Source organism: Erinaceus europaeus, chromosome 10, assembly GCF_950295315.1.
Source record: "Erinaceus europaeus chromosome 10, mEriEur2.1, whole genome shotgun sequence".
In the NCBI taxonomy this organism is placed as follows: Eukaryota; Metazoa; Chordata; class Mammalia; order Eulipotyphla; family Erinaceidae; genus Erinaceus; species Erinaceus europaeus.
The window spans coordinates 23206194-23228614 of record NC_080171.1 but is presented as its reverse complement, the minus strand read 5'-3'; the positions used below and the strand labels follow the sequence as shown (position 1 = coordinate 23228614).

Below are 22421 nucleotides of genomic sequence, written 5' to 3'. Positions count from 1 at the left end.
CTCTAGATCTTAGATATGGATTGTCACTAATCACCTCCCTAATGCAGATCACTATGTAGATGGGTTAATACACCCACAAACACACACACACACACACACACACACACACATTTTACCTCCAGGGTTATCACTGGGGTTCAGTGCCTGCACTATGGATCCACTGTTCTTGGAGATCATGTATTTCCATTTTATTGGCTGTGACAGAGAGAAATTGAGAAGGGGAAAATAGAGAAGAGAGAAAGACCGACATCTGCAGAGGTGCAGGTGCTTTGTCCTTCATAAAGCTGCACCCTGCATGTAGGGAGCCAGGGCTCAAACTGGGATCCCCACCGCCTGGCCCCTGGGTTAATATATTAAGGTCATTCTCTCTCTCTCTTTTTAATTATCTTTTTTATATTTATTTATTTTCTCTTTTGTTGCCCTTGTTTTTTATTGTTGTTGTAATTATTATTGTTGTTATTTATGTCATTGTTAGATAGCACAGAGAGAAATGGAGAGAGGAGGGGAAGACAGAGAGGAGGAGAGAAAGACAGACACTTGCAGACGTGCTTCACCGCCTGTGAAGCGACTCCCCTGCAGGTGGGGAGCCGGGGGCTCAAACCGGGGTCCTTACGCTTTGTGCCACATGCACTTAACCCGCTGCGCTACCGCCAGACTCCCAATTTTTAATTATCTTTATCTATTGGACAGAGACAGTAATAAATCGAGAGGGTAGGGGAAGATAGAGGGAGAGAGAGACAGAGAGACATTTGCAGACCGGCTTCACCACTTGTGAAACTTTCCCCCTGCAGGTGGGGTCTGGGGGCTCAAACCAGGGTCCTTCTGCATTGTAACCTGTGTTCAGCCAGGTGTGCCACTACCCAGTCCCAGGTCATTCTTTACTCTGCAGCCCTCTTCCACTTTATACTAGTTTACTTAGTTTTCTTCCCTCTAGTTTAAATTCAAGAAACTAACTACATTTTTGAGTACTATTATTAAGATATCATTTTTTTCACACAACACCATGTAACAGTTACTTGTATTTTGTTAACTGCATTAGTTTATTTTTCATTTAGGAGAGAGTGATTGATAGTGACCAGTGCATTGTTCAAGTCTGGAATATGTACCAGAGCAAGTCCTGTGCTCTTCTGCTGAGCTATAGCTTTTGCCCTCACACTTAAGACTAAGGCTGAACTTCACTCAGAGTTTATAATTGTGCCGCATTCACTTCACTTTATTGACCTTAAATTAATGATTCACTTTACTTGCTGCTTTGATCAAAAACATAATGGTTGCAGTCAAGTTCAGTGGGTCAAAAGAACTGGGTTCAATCTCTGGCACTGCATGTGCTAGAGCAGAGTGAGTACTTTTCTCTCTCTCTCTCTCTCTCTCATTATTTAAAAATGAACACATCTTGGGAGTCTGACGGTAGCACAGCGGGTTAAGTGCATGTGGCACCAAGCGCAAGGACCAGCTTAAGGACTCTGGTTGGAGCCCCCGGCTCCCCACCAGCAGGGGAGTCGCTTCACAGGTGGTGAAGCAGGTCTGCAGGTGTCTGTCTTTCTCTCCCCCTCTCTGTCTTCCCCTCCTCTCTCCATTTCTCTCTGTCCTATTCAACAACGAACGATATCAACAATAACAATATTAACCACAACAAGGCTACAACAATAAGGGCAACAAAAGGGGGAAAAATGGCCTCCAGGAGCAGTGGATTCATGGTGCAGGCACTGAGCTCCAGAAATAACCCTGAAGGCAAAAAAAAAAGAGAACACATTTTATAATCTGGGAGGTGGCACAGTGGATAAAGTGTTGGACTCTCCAGCATGGGATCCCAAGTATGATCCTCAGCCTCACATGTGCCAGAGTAATGCTCTGATTCTCTCTCCTCCCTCCTCTCTCATTAAAAAGATAAATCTTTTAAAATAAACACCCTTTAAAAAGTATCTAATAGTTTTCACCAAAAGCTGTGCCAGTGTCCACCTTTCCCTCGCAGACTATAATTTTCCTTTATTTTTCTCTGCTCATTGCCTTTTAAAACTATGGCAGAGTTATTTTTATTTCTCCTTTGATATTCAGTTGCTAAACTTTTCCTTTTAAGGATTGATTTTTTAAACAAGTAGTATTCTATTTTATTTTTTATTTTTTATGTTTTATCAGAGCACTGTTCAGCTCTGGTTTCTGGAAGTGTGGGGGACTGAACCTGGAACTTTGGAGAGTTTCTGTATAACCATTATGCTCTACCCTTGCCTTAGGATTGATTTTTTTAAAGATGCAATATTCCTTTTACTTCAAATTGATTTATGTTAACTGCTCTTCCTTCTGCTTTGCATTTTTTTAAATTTATTTTTACAAATCACTTTATTGAGGAAAACAGCGATTAAAAAAAAAGGCTGTTGTCCTACATGTACACTTTATCTTTCCACAATGTACTTTATTTTTAAAATATTAATTTTATTTATATAATATAAGATAGAGTGCATTATATCAGAAGAGAATGAGAGAGAGAGAGAGAGAGAGAGAGAGAGGACACAAAGTAGCACACCAGTACATGCCGTGTTGGATGTTGAACTGAGAAGTCTCAGATATGAATGCCTGGTGCTCTATCATCTGAACTATTATACTCTCTCTCTCTCTCTCTCTCACACACACACACACACACACACACACACACACACACACACACACACACACGTATTTTTTTCCCCTTTGCCAAAGCACTGCTCAGTTCTGGCTTATGGCGGTATGGGAGGATTGAATCTGGGTCTTTGGAGCCTCAGGCATGAGAGACCCTCTGCCCAGGCTTTTTTAGCCACCAGCTTTATTTTATTTATTTATTTATTTATTTATTTATTTATTTATTTATTTATTTATTTTAATTTATAAAAAGGAAACATTGACAAAACCATAGGATTTGTCCTTAGGAATCTGTTTGTTCTTGGAAGGACTGGTGGAATTTGTCCTGGAGAGAAACAGTGGGATGAGAATGAAAATAACACATGTGTTTGACCAGACTCTCTACTAATTAGATCAGTGAAATCGGGCAAATGGCATAATCTTGTTTCTATCTCAGGATCTCACTGAAAAATAAGGAGGTTTGGGTGGATAATCTTTAATTGGCTTAACAATTATTTGTTCTACTCCTAGAATCCCATGCCCTTAGTTTTCTTCTGTATTTCCTGGGATGTGAAAATAAAGGATCGCCAAATGCATATTACAATTGTCTTCTTTCTCAGGCAGATAAACAAATCTAGGGCATTAACCTGTGTCTTTTTTTTTAATTTTTTTATTTTACACTCTAGCTTTTTCCACATAGTTCTAATATATACTAGCATTTATAGGAGACACAGCTGTTAAAATAGCCAGAGTCAGTATTTAGATAGAACTTTGTAAATGTGAATAAGTTGAACTCTTAAATAAGGTTCTATTTTTAAGCAGCTGCTGGCCAGTTTGACAATAACGAAAAGGTAAGAGGCAAAAGCACATTAGCCCAACCACCAGGCCAGCAAGAATTCCCATGTGTCAGCAGCAGGCACAGGAATGCATTAGCAGCCATCTCTAAAGGGTGCACCCACCCTTGGGTCGCGAACATACAGATGCCCAGCCAGACCCTGGTGCTATGTGTCTTGGTGTGCTAAGTTTCATACCTTGCAGCCTTCACACGTGATGACTCCGTAGTGGATCCCAGAGGATTTATCGCCACAAATTTTGCATGGTATCACTTCAATTTGTGCTGAAAGGGGAACACAGATATTTTGAGCTTACTGAGGCATCTTCCTTCATCTTGTCTTACCTCTCTCTCCACCTCCATCAGCCAAGCCTTAGACACATGAAGACGCCAAGGTGAGGGTGGGGTATGAGGTCACCCACCTCCAACTGTCTGGCATCTCCTAAGTGGAAGGTTGTTCATCTACCAATGTTTGTCTGTGTATGTATATGTGTTTCTCAAACTTGAAAACTAACCAGGAACCAAAAGCTTTCTACATTTTTGCTTCCTTTAAAAATATTGACCTTAAAATAGTGTGACTCAAAAAAGACCATTAGGCTTATGATTGTGAGTTTTTAAATACTTTATTTTATACTGCACAGATTAAGTCATTAAGAATTGCCACATTGTCTTATTTCAACTATATTTTATGTAAGTAAATAAAACAAAAGCGGAGGAGGTAGTGGTGACTTCATAAATTATGTGGTTGGATCTTTACTTGTGAGATTATTACTAATGAACCGTGTTAATATTTGCTGTGTATATTTGATACTCCACCAAAATAACAAACACTATTGACACAGACAAGATCTACTAATGTCACTAATAATCCAGTTGATAAAACAAAATTAGAAAGCATAATGAGGGGTTAGGTGGTGGTGCACCTCATTGAGTGAACATGCTACAATGCTCAAGGACCCAGGTTTGAGCCCCTGGTCCCCACCTGCAGGGGGAAGGAAAGCTTTGCAAGTGGTGAAGCAGGGCTGCAGGTATCTCCCTCTTTCTCTCCCTCTACGCTTTTGATTTCTGACTGGCTCTACCCAATAAATAAAGATAATTAAAAAAAGAAAGAAAGCATAATGAGTAGTGGAGTAATGCTGCAGGTGTTTCTCCTTCTGTCTATCTCCCCTTCCTCATCTCTAACCTTCTATAAAAACAAAAACAAAAGAAGAAGAAGAAGAAGAGGAGGAGGAGGAGGAGGAAGAGGAGGAGGAGGAAGAGAAAGAGGAGGAGGAAGAGGAGGAGGAGGAAGAGGAGGAGGAGAAAGAGGAGGAGAAAGAAGAAGAAGAAGAAGAAGAAGAAGAAGAAGAAGGAGAAGAAGAAGGAAGAGGAGGAGGAGGAGGAGGATGAGAAGAAGAATGAGAAGAAATGCCCCCCAAGAGTGGTGAAGTCATGAGGATATTAAGACCCAGCGATAACCCTGGTAACAAAAGGGAAAAAAGAAAGAAAAATGGCAAAGTATGGGGCCTACAATGAATTCAACTGGAAACAAACTAGTATCATTGAAAAAGAAGACAGTTTGGTTGGATTTCAAGGTTAGGCTGAAATTTAAGGAAAAAGACATTTCTGCAAGAGGAATGGGAATGAGTTCAAATGTAGAGGTGAGAAGAAATGACAGGATAGAGATAATGGAATTGGATGGTGAATGTGACTTCCAGTATCCTACTCTTGAGCATCAGACTAAACTGGACTTGAAAGAAATGGAGATGCTAGAAAGGCAAATGCCTTGTGAAATATCATGGGGCATGGGATTTCCGCTTTTCATATGCACAATGTTATGTGATGTTTTGTAAGCACCTACATATAGAACCTCTTGGAAAGATCATGTTAAGTCATCATCACTGAGGTCATGAATCTAGGAACTACTTAAAATGTGTCCACACACCTCTGATAGTATAATGATTATAGAAATTATACACTGTTATTCCAACTTCTAATGTCAAATAATTATGCAAAATCCATTTCAAAATGCTTCCTACATTAATGTGCCACTTGGATCTTTTTCTATGGTTTGCCACCATTGCCGAGACAGAATAAGTAAATGTAAGATATATCTTCTTTTTCTTCTTCTTTACATTTTTTTTTTAAAAAAAGATAACAGTTTTAGGATAGCACATTCACATTTTTGACACAAAATATTTCATAGTAACTTCAAATAATTTTTAAAAGCAAAAATAAATTCTTGTTATGTCTCTTTAAATCTTTTTTTAATATGGGAAACTGTTGAGTTAGGTAGTTAGTGGTAGCCTTTAGCTGACTCGGGATAGGACAATGAGAAATTAGCTATTTTTCTTGACACTGAATTATTATTTATTTATTTATTGCTGTCCCCACAAAGACAAAATACAACACAATTTTGAATTATCACAGAACTAGCTATAGGAATTCATAGATATCACCATCTCAGTGATGATGATAAAAACATCAAGAAGAGAGACAAAGTCAACTAAAACACCCAGTAGCTAAGTATTTCCATTTGCCTCTATATTTTTAACTTTACAAATTTTTACTTTAAAGTTGCGTTTAATATGGGAGAACTATTGGATTTGATGTCACTCTATTCTGTTCTCCTAGATTCATATCCATAATCTGTTAGTGTTTGGGCCATGCACAAGATAATAATCTCGGATATTGGCTTGGGAGGCGACACAGTGGAAAAGAAAACACTGGACTCAAGCATGAGGCTCTGAGTTTGATCCCTGGCATCATATGTGGCAAACTGATGCTCTCTTGCTCTCTCTCACCTCCTCTATCTCATAAATGAATAAATAGATACCTAATATTGTTGTCTTGTTTATAAAGCTTAGTCAGCAAAGTTCAAAGATTTCTGGGGATTAAATGACATGTTTTATATGAAATGCCTTGCAAAAATCTTAGTCTTCAAAATCACCATTATCAACCATCAAACACCATTTGAAACTAATATTCCTGATGCTTTTGGATAAGAAATATGACAAAACACATTATTTTTCTAATATCTCATTTAAAAGTAACCAGAGGAATGACACTATCAGCTATTTGTGCTTATGGTTTTGTCCACCTTTCAAATGGTGGACTCTTTACAATGATTATAAAATTGACTAAAAATCCCAGTTATCCATCGTACAGTCGTTAGGATTATATGATATAAAGTCAGAAACACTCTTTGCATAAATTACTCCCCAGGGAGTCACTTACGCGTGGGAAGAATCTGCTTCAATAAGTTCTTAATTGTAAAATGATCTAACTCTAAAGGAAATGAAAATAGAAGTAATTTGCCCCCTGGGGCATGAGAAGATGTTTTTGAAAGTCACAAAGGTTATCTTACACAACTTCAGAAATACAAATGGGGTAAGGAATAATTCAATAGAGCATCTGCATATTTATACATATTTAAAATTCTAGCTCAACATGTAATCCTGAAGAAACATAAACACTTGCAGTATTTTTAAAAAGAAAGAGGCCACTTTAAAAGCTGTATGTGGGGGGCTGTGTATGGAAATGGGTAAGCCTAGCACTGTCTCTACCTATTATGGCAGAATAGATCATCTGAGGCTGTTTAGAGGAGAAGAGAAATTGAAGTGATTTAATGGACCCTTTTCCTTTTCTCATTCATGCCAACATGTCTCTTCCCTAAAGCTTTGTAATTCATACTATGTTCTTTATATTTTATTTGTTTGAATGAGAAAGAGAAACATGGAGAGAGACAAAGAGAGAAAGAGACAGAGGGTGACAGAAACAGAGAGATAGATTCTAGACTAGAAAACTGTTCAGATCTGGCTGATGGTACTGGGGATTGAACCTGGGGCCACAGAGCCCCAGGCATGAAAGTCTCTTGCAGAACCATTATACTGTGGCATAGTATAATGGTTCTGTAAGAGACTTCTCCCATAGTATGGCACATTATCAATGCTTGGTATTTCAGATGACAAATCCTACCATCGCTCCCATGCTGGCCATTTCTAAGTGCCTTGCCTTAGCTTCAGTAAAAGTTTCCTGTGCATTTGTTTTATAGTAGGTATAGCTGGAGCTATGTTGCTTCTTGAGGTTTCAAACTGAATGACCAGGGAGTGTTTCATGATGTGCACCTCACCAGTGGTGACAATGAAGGTGATGAAGAAGTGAAGAATTTAGCCTTTGTACTTTGTCCAGATTTGAGATAGGTGGGGGAGCGATTATAGGAGGTGTACTCATTGAGAGATGAAGGAGTTTAAACACTCTTAGATTCTTTACAAATGTCCCATATTTATACTTTTTTATGGGTAGCTATTTGTGAAAACAATAGTTAAATTTCTATTTACTGAGGCTAGGAAAATAGCTCAGCTGGTAGGGTTAGATCTGTATGCTGGAAATTCCTAATTTGACCGTTGGTGCTGCAGGTATTGGAGTTCTGCTCTTTCTCCCTCTGTCTCATGTAAATCTCTTACATTCTCTTATTTGTAATAAACAGCATTGATCTTTAACAATTTTTTCCTACCAATATTTTCATTTAATTATATGCAGGGTGAAGTGTGGACTAGGTGTGGTCTATTGTTGTGAAGTCAGTGCCAGGTGGGGAGGTGGTAAGCAGTGGAGAGAACCTGGGGCCTCTGTGTACATTGGTGGGTGAAGGAGATTGACATTGATGGGGGAGGGGAGTGGTATGCTGACACCTATCATGACAAGTTAAGAAACTGTACTCATGTGACAATAATTGTCTTGTATGTCATTATTTTAAAAGTAATGTTAAGGGTGCTAGGTGGTGATGCATCTGATTGAGTGCATATGAACAATGTTTGAGCCTCTGGTCCTTACCTATAGAGGTCAAGTTTCATGAGCAGTGAAGCAGGACTGCAAGTGTCTCTCTCTCTATCACCCCCTTCCCTCCAGTTCCTCTCTATCTTTATCAAATAAATATTTTAAAAAGTAGTGCTAAGAAAAATGGTAATCAAACTTCTCCCTTGAACTTTTTGAGAACAATGGTGGTTGTGGGGAGGAGGGAGACACAGAACTTTGCTGGAGGGTGTGGTGACTTACACGCTGGGTGGGTGTGAAAGCAACTCCCTAAATCCTTCTGATTTTGTGAAATGCTTAAGTCACAAATAAAAAAGTAAAAGAATAAAATCCTGCCAAATATGGGAAAAACAAGTAATGTGACGTACTTTAAAAATAATAGAACGACCCCAATAATGTGTACTGGAGCTCTGCTTCCTCAGAGCCCCACCCTACTAGGGAAAGAGCGAGGCAGACTGGGAGTATGGATCAACCAGTCAACGCCCATGTTCAGCGGGGAAGCAATTACAGAAGCCAGACCTTCCACCCTCTGCAACCCACAACGACCCTGGATCCATGCTCCCAGAGAGATAGAGAATGGCAAGGCTATCAGGGGAGGGGATGGGATATGGAGATTGGGTTATGGGAATTGTGCGGAATTGTACCCCTCTCATTCTATGGTTTTGTTAATGTCTCCTTTCTTAAATAAAAAAAAAATCTTAGTGTCAGGGTGTCATAAAAATTTTAAGATAGTTTGGTTCTTTATGTTAGAATAAGTCTTAAAGAGCAATTTTATTATTATTATTATTATTATTATTTTGCATCACCAAAGCTGTACTTCTCCAAGGTGACATTTTCAGATAGATAGAGACAGAAAGACAGAGGGAGAAAAAAGGAACTTGTGGGGCCCAGGTTAGAACCTCATTTGTGAGCTACGTTGCCAGACTGAATAATAGCTAGTTTAACCCCCCATGATTTGGTAGGTGGCTACTATTCAACCATGTACAGCATGAGAATGTGTGTCTCTATAAAGATGGCAGTTTGCTCTACTAGCACCTCTCGGAGGCCATTCCTTTCCTTCCGTCTCCCTATACAAAGCCACCACATGCTCAATGCATCTCGCTTGCCAGAATGCCCATATTATTAACTCCACACTCTCAGAACCAACCCCCCCACACACACCATAAGAGAAGGGGCTGAGGTTTAATGAACTAGTTCAGGCTGATGAGTGAACTCTGATATATGGCAATTTGATCCATCAAGACACCTGTATTCCCAAGAGTTCTATCTGGAGCAGGGTGTGTGTGTGTGTGTGTGTGTGTGTGTGTGTGTGTGTGTGTGTGTGTGTGTGTGGTCATCATGGACCTTCTAGGCACTTTCTTCTGGGAGAAAACATCATTACCAGGTGTACTTCTGTGATTCTAAGTTTCCATCATTCCCTCTCTAACAATGTAGCCCAGCCATTTTTATATTCTGACCATTTTACTCATGGGTAGAATGTAAGAAACATGAACAGAAATGGGGAGGTGGAGATAGTAAAACTTGCATTGGTTTGGTGTATTGCACCGAAACAAAAGATTTTGAGGAAGGTGGGCAGGGAGGAGGTTGGGGGGGGGGTGGCTTTCAAGTCCTGGTACAGGATTATGGACCTAGGTTGAGGGTGAGAGTGTTTTTCAGACACCTATCTTGGTGAGATGAGAAACTCTATCCATCTGCCAACAACTGTACTATAAATAACTAGCTTCCCAATTTAAAAAAATGGGACCCCCTATAACATTTTCTCCAAGATACATATTCACCCCCAATCTCAAGACTGATTTCTTTTCTGTAACATAAATATGGAAAACATTATGCATTACTTAAAGCCTCTTTTTAAGAAGGGAATGGGAGACAGCAGATAGATTATCTGGTAAAGCATATATAGTACCCTGAACAGGTACTGAGGTTGAGCCCTGGGTCATTACACGTGGGTGTTTGTATGGGTATAAACTTCATGAGTGGTGTCGTATTGTCTCTCTTCTCCCTGTCTCTTTTCTCCCTCCTTTGTCTCTTTTATCTTCTATTTCCAAGAAATAATAAAACGGCTTCCAGAAACAATGGAGTTTTATAGGCACTGAGACCTGGTGATAAATCTGGAGCAACAGAAATATTAAAATAAAAAATAGAATATCAAAAATCTTGGTTTTAATGAGAGAAAAATAATTTAGGAGTACTATTTTTTAGGAGTTATAAAAAAGTCTCTTGGGAAGCAGACAACTGTATATCATTGGAAGCTTGAATAAGGAATTAACTACTATTGTGGGCTGGGGAGACAGCATAATGGTTCTGCAAAAAGACTTTCATGCCTGAGGCTCCAAGTCCTAGCTTCTATTTCCCATGTGACCACGAGTCAGAACTAAGTTGTGTTCTGCTAAGAAAAAATAAAGGAAAAGATAAAATATAAAAGAAAAAGGGAAAAGCTACTATCCTACAATAATGACAAAAAATGATTATTTTGCTGGGGCATGAACTTACGGAATATCATGGAATTAATTTATCCATTACATATGATCATATACCCTGGAAGAGTTGCTTGCGTGTTCTAAATCTCCAGAGGACTGAAATGACAGAGAATTAGACCAATACAAAATCAGGATTGATATTAGTATTGTTGATAGATCTTATTATTGTCATTAGTGGCAATTACTGCTATTAAGTTAAACATCCCCCTTAAAAGAAGAGTAAATCATTCTTCATGGTTGTTCCATCAATTATAGTTGTTTTGAACTCATTTTAAAAAGAATTTTCATTAAGCAAATACTGTCCTGTCAATTTTTAATAACAAAAGTGTTAACATCATAGCACTGGGGAATATTTAGAGTTTGTCTGTTAGTTTGGCAGAAACAGAAATAGAAAGGAAAGGGGGAGATAAAGAGGGAGAAAATAAAAGTGACACCTACAGCTTTGCTTCACTGCTTGCAAAACTTTTTCCTGGTAGGTAGGGGCTGGGGGCTTGAACCTGAGTCCTTATGCATGGTAACACATATACTTAACTGGGTGTGCCATTGCCTGACCTAGTTTGAAGTTTTCATGATAATGCACAGTGAGGTTTGTAGACCAGTGGGTTTAGCATCACCTGGGAGCATGCCAGCAATGCTCAGCAAGACTCACCCAATACCAGGTGAATCAGAATTTTTCATTTTTTTAAAGTTAAATTAGATTAAATTATGATAATTTTTCTACCACCACAGTTATTGCTGAAGCTTAGTGCCTGCTTGATTCTACAGCTCCCAATGGCCATTTTTTTTAAAGAAAAATTATTTATAAAAAGGAAACACTGACAGAAACCATAGGACAAGAGGGGTACAACTCCACATAGTTCCCACCACCAGAATTCCCTAATGCCTTCCCTCCCCTGATAGCTTTCTTATTCTTTATCTCTCTGGGAGCATGGACCAAAGGACATTATGGGGTGCAGAAGCTGGAAGGTCTGGTTTCTGTAATTGCTTCCCCACTGAACATAGGCATTGACAGGTTGGTACATACTCCCAGCCTGTCTCTCTTTTTCCCTAGTGAGGTGGGGCTCTGGGGAAGCAGGGCTCCAGGACACATGGTGCAGTCAGCTGCCCAGGGAAATCTCTTCACCTACTTCTTATTATACTTCCCTCAGTCACTCCAAAGCTAGAACTTTACCAAAGTAAGGACTACAAAAGCTGAATAAGGGCAAGAGACTGGTATGACTCTTTAGTCACTATCAGGCCACTCCATTAGCTGGGGTCCTAGTCGGGGAGTCCAGAGATTCCCAAACAGACATGATGGGCCTAGACCTCGAATAAATCCCTCTGTCCATTGTTACTGGTCATCCTATCAGGAACAACACAATAGACCCCTTGTGGGCCCCCCATAGGACCTTGCCCTCAACGTGGATCAACAACAGTAGAGAATGTTCCATCCTCCAAAGGGAGTCTGGACAACATACTCTATCTTCCACCTGAGGAAGATGGGTTCTGAAATTGGGGCAGCTTGGAAAGTTCCTACTCATGACCACAGACTGTGAGCTCAGATCAACAGGGATGCAGACGTCATAGGCTTCTAAGCTGAATATAGGCCCCAGATCACATTAAATTGATGGGATTTACAATCAACAATATTTATACACCATTCCCATATTAGGGAGCTATTCTCTTCCCTGATACAGCTTTCTGGTCCTTTTTGCAACCATAACATCATCTCCCCAGACAATAACTTGGGCCATTTGTTTTTTTTTTTTTTTTCCTCCTCCAGGGTTATTGCTGGGCTCGGTGCCTGCACCATGAGTCCACCGCTCCTGGAGGCCATTTTTTTTTTCCCCCTTTTGTTGCCCTTGTTGTAGCTTCGTTGTGGTTATTATTATTGCCCTTGTTGACGCAATTCGTTGTTGGATAGGACAGAGAGAAATGGAGAGAGATGGGGAAGACAAGGGGAGAGAAAGATAGACACCTGCAGACCTGCTTCACCGCCTGTGAAGCGACTCCCCTGCAGGTGGGGAGCCGGGGGCTCGAACCGGAATCCTTACACCGGTTCCTGCGCTTTGCGCCACATGCGCTTAACCCACCGCCACCGCCTGGGCCATTTGTTTTTATAGACGATCAGAGAGGCAAAGAGCGATAGAGGGAGAGAGAGACAAGAGAGAAAGGGAGACACCTCTAGCCAGGATCCATCACTTGTGAAAATTTTCCTCTGCAAGTGGGGACTGGAGGCTTGAACCAAGTTTCTTGTGCATGGTAATGTGTATGCTCTACTGGGTGTGCCACTGCCCAGTCCCCAGAATTTGCTTTTTGATAAGCTCTACACAGTAGTATTCCAGTTTGAGAAGAATGGCTCTGTGATGTCCAGGGAATCACAGTTGTAAACCATCTGTGGTTAATGGAATGTTTAACTTCTCTGATATTGAAGGAAATAAAAATGTCCATAGGATTCTGGACAAGTAGTTTCTGATACTGTCTTTCAGACATCATTTATTTCACTTTTGTTCTAATTGCAGTAGGACAGTTGAAGAGTGGTTAGTTACAAAATTCAGTATATGAAAAAATGTCCGATATAATGTGTCACTTTGGAATTAATATTTAAATTAATATTGTAATATCACCACACCTCTTAGAATCATTAAAATCTAAAAATAAACAAATATAAATGTAGAAGAATACATAGAGGAAAAGAAATGCTTGGCTATTCTGGTGGGAATGAGAAATGGTGCAATAATTGAGGAAGGCAGTTTGGTCATTTCTTACCAACTTATCGCAACACCTGGTATTGTGTTCCTAGGTATTTACCAACTGAATTGAGAATTTATGTCGCACAAACCCTTGCACAGTCATGGCTATGGAAAACTTTTCATAATCACCACAAACTGTAAATACAAAATATCTTTTTCATTTAGAGAGTGAATAAACTAATTGTGTACATACAGAAAGAAGAATGGTGTTCAGTGTTAAAAAAAAAAAAAAAGAAATGTGCTGGGTAGCACAGTGGGTTATGTGCACATGATGGGAAGCGCAAGGACCTGTGTAAAGATCCTGACTTGAGCCTCCTGCTCCCCACCTGCAGGGGGGTTGCTACACAAGTGGTGAAGCAGGTCTGCAGGTGTCTATCCTTCCCTTCTCTCTCTCGATTTCTCTCTGTCCTACCCAACAACAACAACAGCAGCAGCAGCAGCAGCAGTACCAACAACAATAACAATAACAAGGACAACAACATGAAAAAAAAAAAGGCCTCCAGAATCAGTGGATTCATAGTGCAGGCACAGAGCCCTAGTGATAACTCTGGAGTCAAAAAAAAAAAAAGAGAGAGAGAGAGAGGAAGAAAGAAAGAAAGGAAGGAAGGAAGGAAGGAAGGAAGGAAGGAAGGAAGGAAGGAAGGAAGGAAGGAAGAGATGAGCTGTCATGTCAAGTCTGGGAAATACACAGAAGGCCCTTAAATACATATTGCTAGGTGAAAGAAGCTAGACTAAGTAGACTGCTTACAGTAGGTATCATTCCAACTACCTAACATTTCAGAAACACAAAACTACAGTCTTATAAAACTAATTAGGCAGAGTCAGGTAGAAGCAACAGACTCTCATGCCTGAGGTGCCTATGGTAAACTAGAGCTGAGCAGTGCTCAGGCCACAAAGAAAAAGTATCAATAGCTTTCACAGGTTTGGAGGGGAGGGGAGAAGGAATAAGCAGATAAAATTGGGGTGGTGAAACTGTTTTGTAATTGCGGAAACATGTCAAAACATTTGTTCAAACACATAGAATGTTACAACAATTGAACCTTGATGTAAGCTATGGGCTTGGGTTAATAATGTATGAGTATTGACCATCACAAGGTCATATATATGCATGTATATATATATATATATATATATATGTATATGTATAGAAAGTACAAATATATGCAAAACATTAAAAGAGTAAACTGTATGGTGTGATGAGTATATGAAACTGTTCAATTCTGTAAGTTAAACAATGTACTGAAATATCTATTAATTATTAACATTATTTATTTACATAAGCATGATTCTTCTGATGGAGTGTAGTGAGGAACCTCTGAGGCAGCTCAGCAAAACTGAATATAGATTATGCAAAAAAATTTTGTTTAGGGGTCTGGGTGGTGGCACACCTGGTTAACTACACACATTACAGTGCACAAAGACTCATGTTCAAGCCCCTGGTCCCCACCTGCAGGGGGAAAGCTTCACAAGTGGTGAAGCAATGTGGCAAGTGTCTGTCTCTTTCCTTCTCTATATTCCCCTTCCTCTCGATTTCTGGCTGCCTCTATTATCTCTTTTAAATATAATAAAAAAAATTTTAAAAGAGTCAAAAAATTCTGTATAGGGTGCAAAAGGCTTTCATGCCAGAGGCTCTGAAATCTCAGATTCAATTCCAACACCATCATCAGCCAGAACTGAGGAGTGCTCTGGAAAAAAATATATTCTCACCAAACAGGTTTTTGTTTTTGGATACAGATAAATGTAATACTATTTATCTTAACCACAAATACATAGAGGACTGCTTGAGGAGATAGTATAATGGCTATGTAAAAAGACTTCATGTCTGAGTCCCCTTGGTTCAATCTTCCACACCACCATGAAGCAGAGATAAACAGTGCTCTGGCTAAAAAAAAAAAAAAAAAAGTAGTGTATACAATGACTGTACAGGCCCACATAATTCCACAGATGAGCTAAACAGAAGTGGTGGGTTTCAACTGAAGAAAACTGAGAAAGTTTGATGGGTACAGTGACTGCTGAACCAAGTCTTTTGTTATAGCAATTAGAAAACAATCAGGGATTCAAGGAATAAATCTATAGCAAGAGGACAAATTTGAAATTGGTGACTGCTGACTAAAAAGGGAAAATCCAATTAGGCTAGTAAAAGTCCAGATTAGGTATGTAAATTTATTTTGAATCTAGTTAATGAGGTTAAATGACAACAGTAGAAGAATTCTGCTGGTAGAGTGATAAAAAATAGTCGAGTTACCCATCATATCAGGTCAAGCCTTATGGAATGGCAACCCTTCTGAGCAAAAAAGGCTAAACAAAAATGTAGCCCCCCCACCTCAACAGCTGGAACTGTCAATTTCACAAGGTTTAGCCCAGTAGAAGTACTGTTAATCCCCTGTGCCACAAGAAGTAATTTCTATACTATATTCTTTTCCAAGAAAACTTAGAGCAGAAAGATCCAGGGTATATTTATTTGTTTTTAAAAGAATATTTTATTTGTTTTAATAATATATATATATATATATATATATGGAGAGAGAGAGAGAGAGAAACCAGAGCACTGCTCAGCTCTGGCAGATGGTGGTGCTGTGGACTGAACAAGGGACTTGACAGGCTTAGGTATGAAAGGCTTTTTGCATGACCATTGTACTGTCTCCCCAGCCAGACCCAGGGTGTATTTAAAATAGTAATTAGAATCTGGTTTCCACTGTTCTGGAAGAGAAAAATTGTGGTCAATGCAAATACTGTCTTATCTTCCTCTGAAAGATCTGGGCTAGGGGTGGGGGGCTGGATGTTCACATACACTTAGAGTGGTATGTTCTTTACTTGCATTCTCGGACTTAATGTTTGATTTCTAAGTGGTCACCATGTACTTACTCACAGGTGGTGCTGGGCCTATGTCTTGAATGGGTGCAACCAGTACCCAGCAGGAAGCACTCTTCTGTAGAGAGGAGGTACTGACAGCACCTGTGCTTCCTTCACAGCTCAGGTGGTAAGCTAACCTCCTCCCTAGGCTCTTTGTGTATTTGAACCTTGGAGAATCTGACTTATAGGGATGTAGTCTCCTCTGTACTCAACACCAGAAATTGTTTTAGGGGTAAAACAATAATTTAAGATGTCAGTCTTACAGTTCTCTGTTACAGGTCACAAATGCCCTGGGTCATTGTAGGCAAAAGGTTGGTCTCCCAACAATGTGGCCTCAGCAGAGCATAGCTCTCTCGAAGAAGGAAACATCTTTTCTGCTGATACTGCACACTTTCCCTAAAAAGATTACCAGCATAATCCTAAATATTATAGAACCAGAGCTATCTTATTTTTGAGCTCATCAGATCCAGCATGCTGCACATAATCCCTCGCAGCTTTAGTCAGTGTTTATGTAAGCTGGTGAGGAGTTGTATGATGACCAAGTGGCAAAAAATAGATAGTGTGATTCTCAAATTCCATTTTAACAAGTTTCCCCCTTCCTGAACTTTTTTTTTCCCTCCAAGCATAAAATTCATAATAATTGTTTGGTAACTTATAGTGACATTTGGATGGGAATGTCTTACACCCACCCCATTTCTTTGCTGTGTTTCTTACACATTGAATACTGCTAAAGGCATTTTGATTCCTCCAGTTGGACTGAACTGGTAAGAAAACGTGATTTTCTTTTACCATTTTTTAGAGGCTTGCATTACGTTTAAAGCGGCACAGGTACTCATCTTGGAGAAGATATAATGCAGGAAGAAGATGATGAAAATCAGAAACTGCTAAATATAACATCAAACATTCTGCTACAGCAATTTTAAAACAGCTGTAGTGTTAACTGAGGATCTTCCATTCAATTCCACCCAAATTCAAAATCTTTGGTGCTCTCTGAGAAATGTAAACAGACATTGGTTTCTTCAGCCCTTTATAAAATTAGTTGTGTGTGTGCATGCACACGTGTACACACGCATACACTCTCTCACACACACATTCCTAAAATAAATTTTGTGTTTTATGCCATTTCACACAGAAAACAAATTTATCTTATTGTTTTTTTTAATACCAAATCATGAAAGTAACATTTGTGTTCAGCTGTGAGCCTGTGCTAATTGTAAGTCAGACCCAAAAGAGGATTAAGTATAGACTTTAATACGTCCTGTCCAGAGATATTAATTTCTAAACAACAATAGCAACAATATCCTAAGGAAATCTGTCAGTAGGAAGGATAAACACTTTTTTAAAGGCCCCACTGATGTCTGAGCTGCAATCTGCTGTTGATGGTTTATTTTACTAATAAGGTCTTAAATACACATATTTTGAAATTAGTGGATAATTACATTGAAGTATCTATCCTCTTCTTTAAAAATATAGATGTCAAAGTTCTATGCATTGTAAAAAAGATGCCATTCTGAGTTTACCTAACATCTGAAGAAGTTTTAGTGTGATTAGTAACTTTTTTGAATGGCTGTAAGTTTACGTTATTTGAACTAATTTATCAATTTTGGATTTTAACATTTCCAACTATTGTTCACTGATGTCTAGTACTAGCAAAAAAAAAAATCAGTAAATCATGCATTGTTTTGCCCTGAAATATTTTTAAGACAATACTCTAAGCCTGTGTTTATTAAGAGATAATATATGAAAAAAGAAGAAAAAAAAAGAGATAATATATGTTCGGGGAACTAAGTACTGACTGTCCTCAAACATAATTCTTGTCACTGCTGATTGTTATTTAACCAAATAAAAAATTTGAAGGTGTGTGTCTACTGTCAAAGTATCTATCATATTTGTAAGTTGAATTCCTAAAAGTATCATAATTTAATGTCAATGACTAGAAGCAAAACTATCAAACTGTGACGAGATGACCAAACCTATCAGTCTACTTTAGTGTAAAGTGGCAGAGGGCTACCTGAATTCAATCTCAAAACTTACACATTCAGTAATTCACTCCTGGATGCAACCACATTGCTATACAAATATGCCCTGTGGTACAAAATTAAGCCTGAGTGACTTACTGATAATACACATTCTCCACTAAAAAAATTATATTGTGCTCATATCTCATCACCAATTTCTGCTGTGAGCTTATAAATTCTTATTTTCTTGCCTGAAAGATACTTCTTACAGCTAAGCATCAAAAGAGAGAAGAGAATATCAAACTCACCAGTGGCATCAGCTTTAGTTTTGAGTTCGTTCTCATACATTTTGCCGGAGCAATGAAAAGTCTAACCGAAAAATATTGCACTTTTCAAAAGAGATCTAACAACTGCCCCTACGTTACCCCACAACGAGCATCTCAACAGACTGCATTAATGAGATTAAATAAAAGAGGAGTTAAAGGCATCAACTGTTCTATTTCATTAAGTAAGGGCGAAGGGTTGCTCAGGCAAGGAAGGCAGAAGGGAGAATATTGGTTTTTTTTTTTTTTTGATACTAAATAGTCACTACAGAATGCAGCACTTGCTAAATACAGCCAGCAGTTTGAAACATCATTATATAGTGACATATAATTTCTGCACATCAGTTTTCCTTTGTTTTCATTTTGTTGGAGGCAGAGTCAATGACCATTTGTGAGTTATCTCTGAGATAGTGAAAGTATAATATACATTTCTTTTTTTCTCCCCAATATGCATTTCCATTAGACTTAGTTGGTTTCAATTATTTTAGTAATGAAGTATAGAAATGATCCCTGAAAGTATAGTCTTGGCTTCAATTATTTTAGATCCCTATTGAAGTCTAGGAATGAAGGCTCAAATAAAGGTATTTTCATGCTCTTTATCTCCCAAATATAGGATCAGATTTGGCTATGGACTAATTAATGGAACACATGAGCACTTTAGAAACAGAGAAAACACACATGCCTTAGAGAGTCCAGAGACTCATCTGAAGAGTTCATATAAAGCTGTCACAACCTTGAGGTCTAAACTTATTCAGCTTATCTCAGGGTTCCCATTTATAAAATCAGAATGATGATAGCTAGTAAGCCTAATTTAGTTGTTAAAATAGGCCTACTAGCTATCTTCAAAACAGAGACCCCAAATCTCCATCTGAAATATTCTAGCCTTTAGGTCAACAATTTGGCTTTATATTTTACCTCTTTTTTTTTTTTTTTTTTCAGCCACCAGGTTCTAGATGCTGCCATGATGCCAAGTGGACTTCCCTGGGCAGACAACCCCAACAGTGTATCCCAGAGCCCTGCTTCCCCAGAGCCCTGCCCCACTAGGGAAAGAGACAGGTTGGGAGTATGGATTGACCTGCCAACATCCATGTTCAGTGGGGAAGCAGTTACAGAAGCCAGAATTTCCACCTTCTGCATTTTAATTTTATAAATAAAAATTAAAAAAAGGAAAGGATGATGGAGACACACAGAAACTTCTGATGCTCAACCCTTATGTTAGGAAGGTTATACATCTCATTATGTAAAAATAGACTTCTGCAAAAAAGAACGTACTTTTTGTGTGAAAGCAAAATGCTCACATGAGTGTCAGCTTCATTGAACATTTTCTTAGAGTGATTGACTTGGTTCAATGATAAATCTCAAAAAACTCTACTCCCTCCTCCTCCTACTACCTCCTAAAACGCTTATTCTTTTCATTCATCGTCTGTCATAAATGATTTCTTTACTGCTTTCCATTCTGTTCCTATCTTCTTCTAATCATGTCCCTTTTCCTAATCTACTTCAAAGTATAACTGCTTTTTAATGGGAAGGAAGCTAAATGGTAGGGAGAGGACTAGAGGAGCTAGGAAAACTCACTAAACCCTGATTTTAGCACTATACAGCTGCACACATTTTCTCAAGCATGGCTACCCAGTGTAAGAATTTAGAGAATTAAAAATTCCCAGAGAGTTCTCTTATCTCCTGTTGATTTCTTTAGTGAGGTACCATGACAATTAGACATTTTAAACATTTCCAAATTTTTTCCCATGGGAAGATGGAGGATACTTTAGTGTTTCTTGGAATCATTAGAGATGGGTGTTAGGTGGACAGATTTCTGGTCTTCTCTAACCAGTGGTGAGAATCTTTTGAAAAGGGGCCGGGAAACTTTAATAATAATAATTAGTCAATAAACTGGGCCAATAACATAGTGGTTGTGCAAAAGGCTTTCATGCCTGAGGCATCAAATTTCCCAAGTTCAATCCCTAGCACCAGGATTTAGCAGTACTCTGGTAGATAATCTTCATCTTCATTCAAGTAGGTTCCAAGAAACTTGAAATTATATATATACAACATTATACATATATATATATATATATTTAACATCTGTATATCTGCCTGTTGATCTGTCATCTATTCTTATGAGTGAGATGAAAGCATGGCTCAGATCTAAACTGTACAGTCAGTTTCATGGATCAAACCTAGGTCCTAATGATTGCAAGTCTTGTTCTCTACCACTGATTTATTTCCTCATCCCAAAGAACCTTGAACTATTTATTACTTTGAATTAGAATATATGACTTCGGTTGTTTGTGTGTTCATATGTCTGTCTGGTTGCATATCTCTGAAATAAAATTCTAACACTTATCACTGTGTGTATAAGAAGGAAGTGAGAAAATCCTTAGTACATATTGAGAAGTCTTGTATGTAGTGGAATTTAGTAAATATGTTTGAAAATCAATCTGCTTGGTTTTGTTTATCCCTGAGACATGCATTTTGACTGGTAATTTTGGCTCTTATTTGTCTGTTAAATAAATATTTACTAAAATAATTTATACATTTGTACAGGTTCTTGGAAATATATATGGTGAAGCTCATACCCTGGTGTATGTAATAAATTATATAGCTATAGCGGTCAAAGGATAACTTAGCCAGTGGAGTGTGAGCCTTGTTATGGGCACAGACTGGGTTCAAACTGCTGTGTGGCCTGGGAATACACTGGCACTGGACTTCCAGAGGTGTGGCCATGGAGTAGCAGCTGCAGAAAGATCACTGTAATCAACTAGATAAAGCAATGAAAAAGCACCTGGAACCTCACCAAATGACAATGGGCACTTCTGAAGCAACTCAGTGAGCCACAATTGGATACAGGCACTTGAGTAAAGGGATGAGAGAGAAACTGTCAAGGTGAAAGAAATAGCTTGAACCAGCAGCCAGTGCCATCCTGGAAGCTATACTGCAGAGCATAGGGTCAGTCCCCAAAGGGCAAGAAATTTATTAAGGAACAACCTGCTTGAAAATTAAAGCAATGTGGTCTTCCCAGGCTGAGACAACAGGTTTCCAAAGGCCAGAGTACAGACTGAAATAATGCAGCATGACCCGATTTTGTCATTATAAGCACTAAATCTGCCCAGGAACATTTGGTATAATATCTCTTCCTCTCCCCTGGACATATAAACAACATAGCCGTAGCACTACCTGCTACATGAACAACAGAAATCATGCTTAAAGTGCAAGCTTAGAAAGAGCCCGACCATGGGGAAAAATACTAACACTTAAGCACATAGAGGTCTGTAAAAATGTCAGAGACAGAATTCAGAAAACTTAGTATGAAGGGAATCCAATAATTGAAACTTAACAAGCAGACCCATATTCAAGAACTCAGAGCATTTCACCAGAGTTACAAAATGCACAAAGAAAATCTCTGGACAAAGCTACAGAAGATAAGGACACTGGATAGAATTGAGGCTTATGTAGTAAGGAGACCATATTAGGCTCAGGAGAGAATACCAGGATTTGAAGATAAAACCACTACAGTCTGTGATATCAAAGCTGTTGGAGAGAAAAGGTTTATGGAAAATGAAGCAATTTTCTGTGAAATAGCAGACTTCATCAGAAAATGACCGTGAGAGTTATTTGGGTACCCGAGAAAGAAGAGAGGGAGAGAGGAGCAGAGAAGCAGAGAATATATTCAAATAAATAATAGCAGAAAATTTTCCACACCTGGAAAATGCTCAAAAATATGTCAGTCCTGTCTTTAGGGACTCATTCTATGACCCAGGGCAAAAGCCATCCATTTACCCCAAGTCTATCCCCAACCCCTCAATTATCTGATGTTTTCATACCACCTCTCTTCCTCAGCTTTCCTGAAAGTCTTTCTCCAT

At 38.8% G+C, this 22421-nt stretch overlaps 1 protein-coding gene across 1 annotated transcript in view; it reads right to left on the bottom strand.

Moving 5' to 3' along the window:
* The window catches only part of RORB (RAR related orphan receptor B), a 240089-nt gene that overhangs the window by 69089 nt on the left and 148579 nt on the right, over window positions 1-22421 (bottom strand). The window contains exon 2 of the mRNA XM_060199296.1: window positions 3624-3709. Within this exon, the coding sequence (XP_060055279.1) occupies window positions 3624-3709 (86 nt within the window). The remainder of the gene's footprint in view (window positions 1-3623; window positions 3710-22421) is intronic.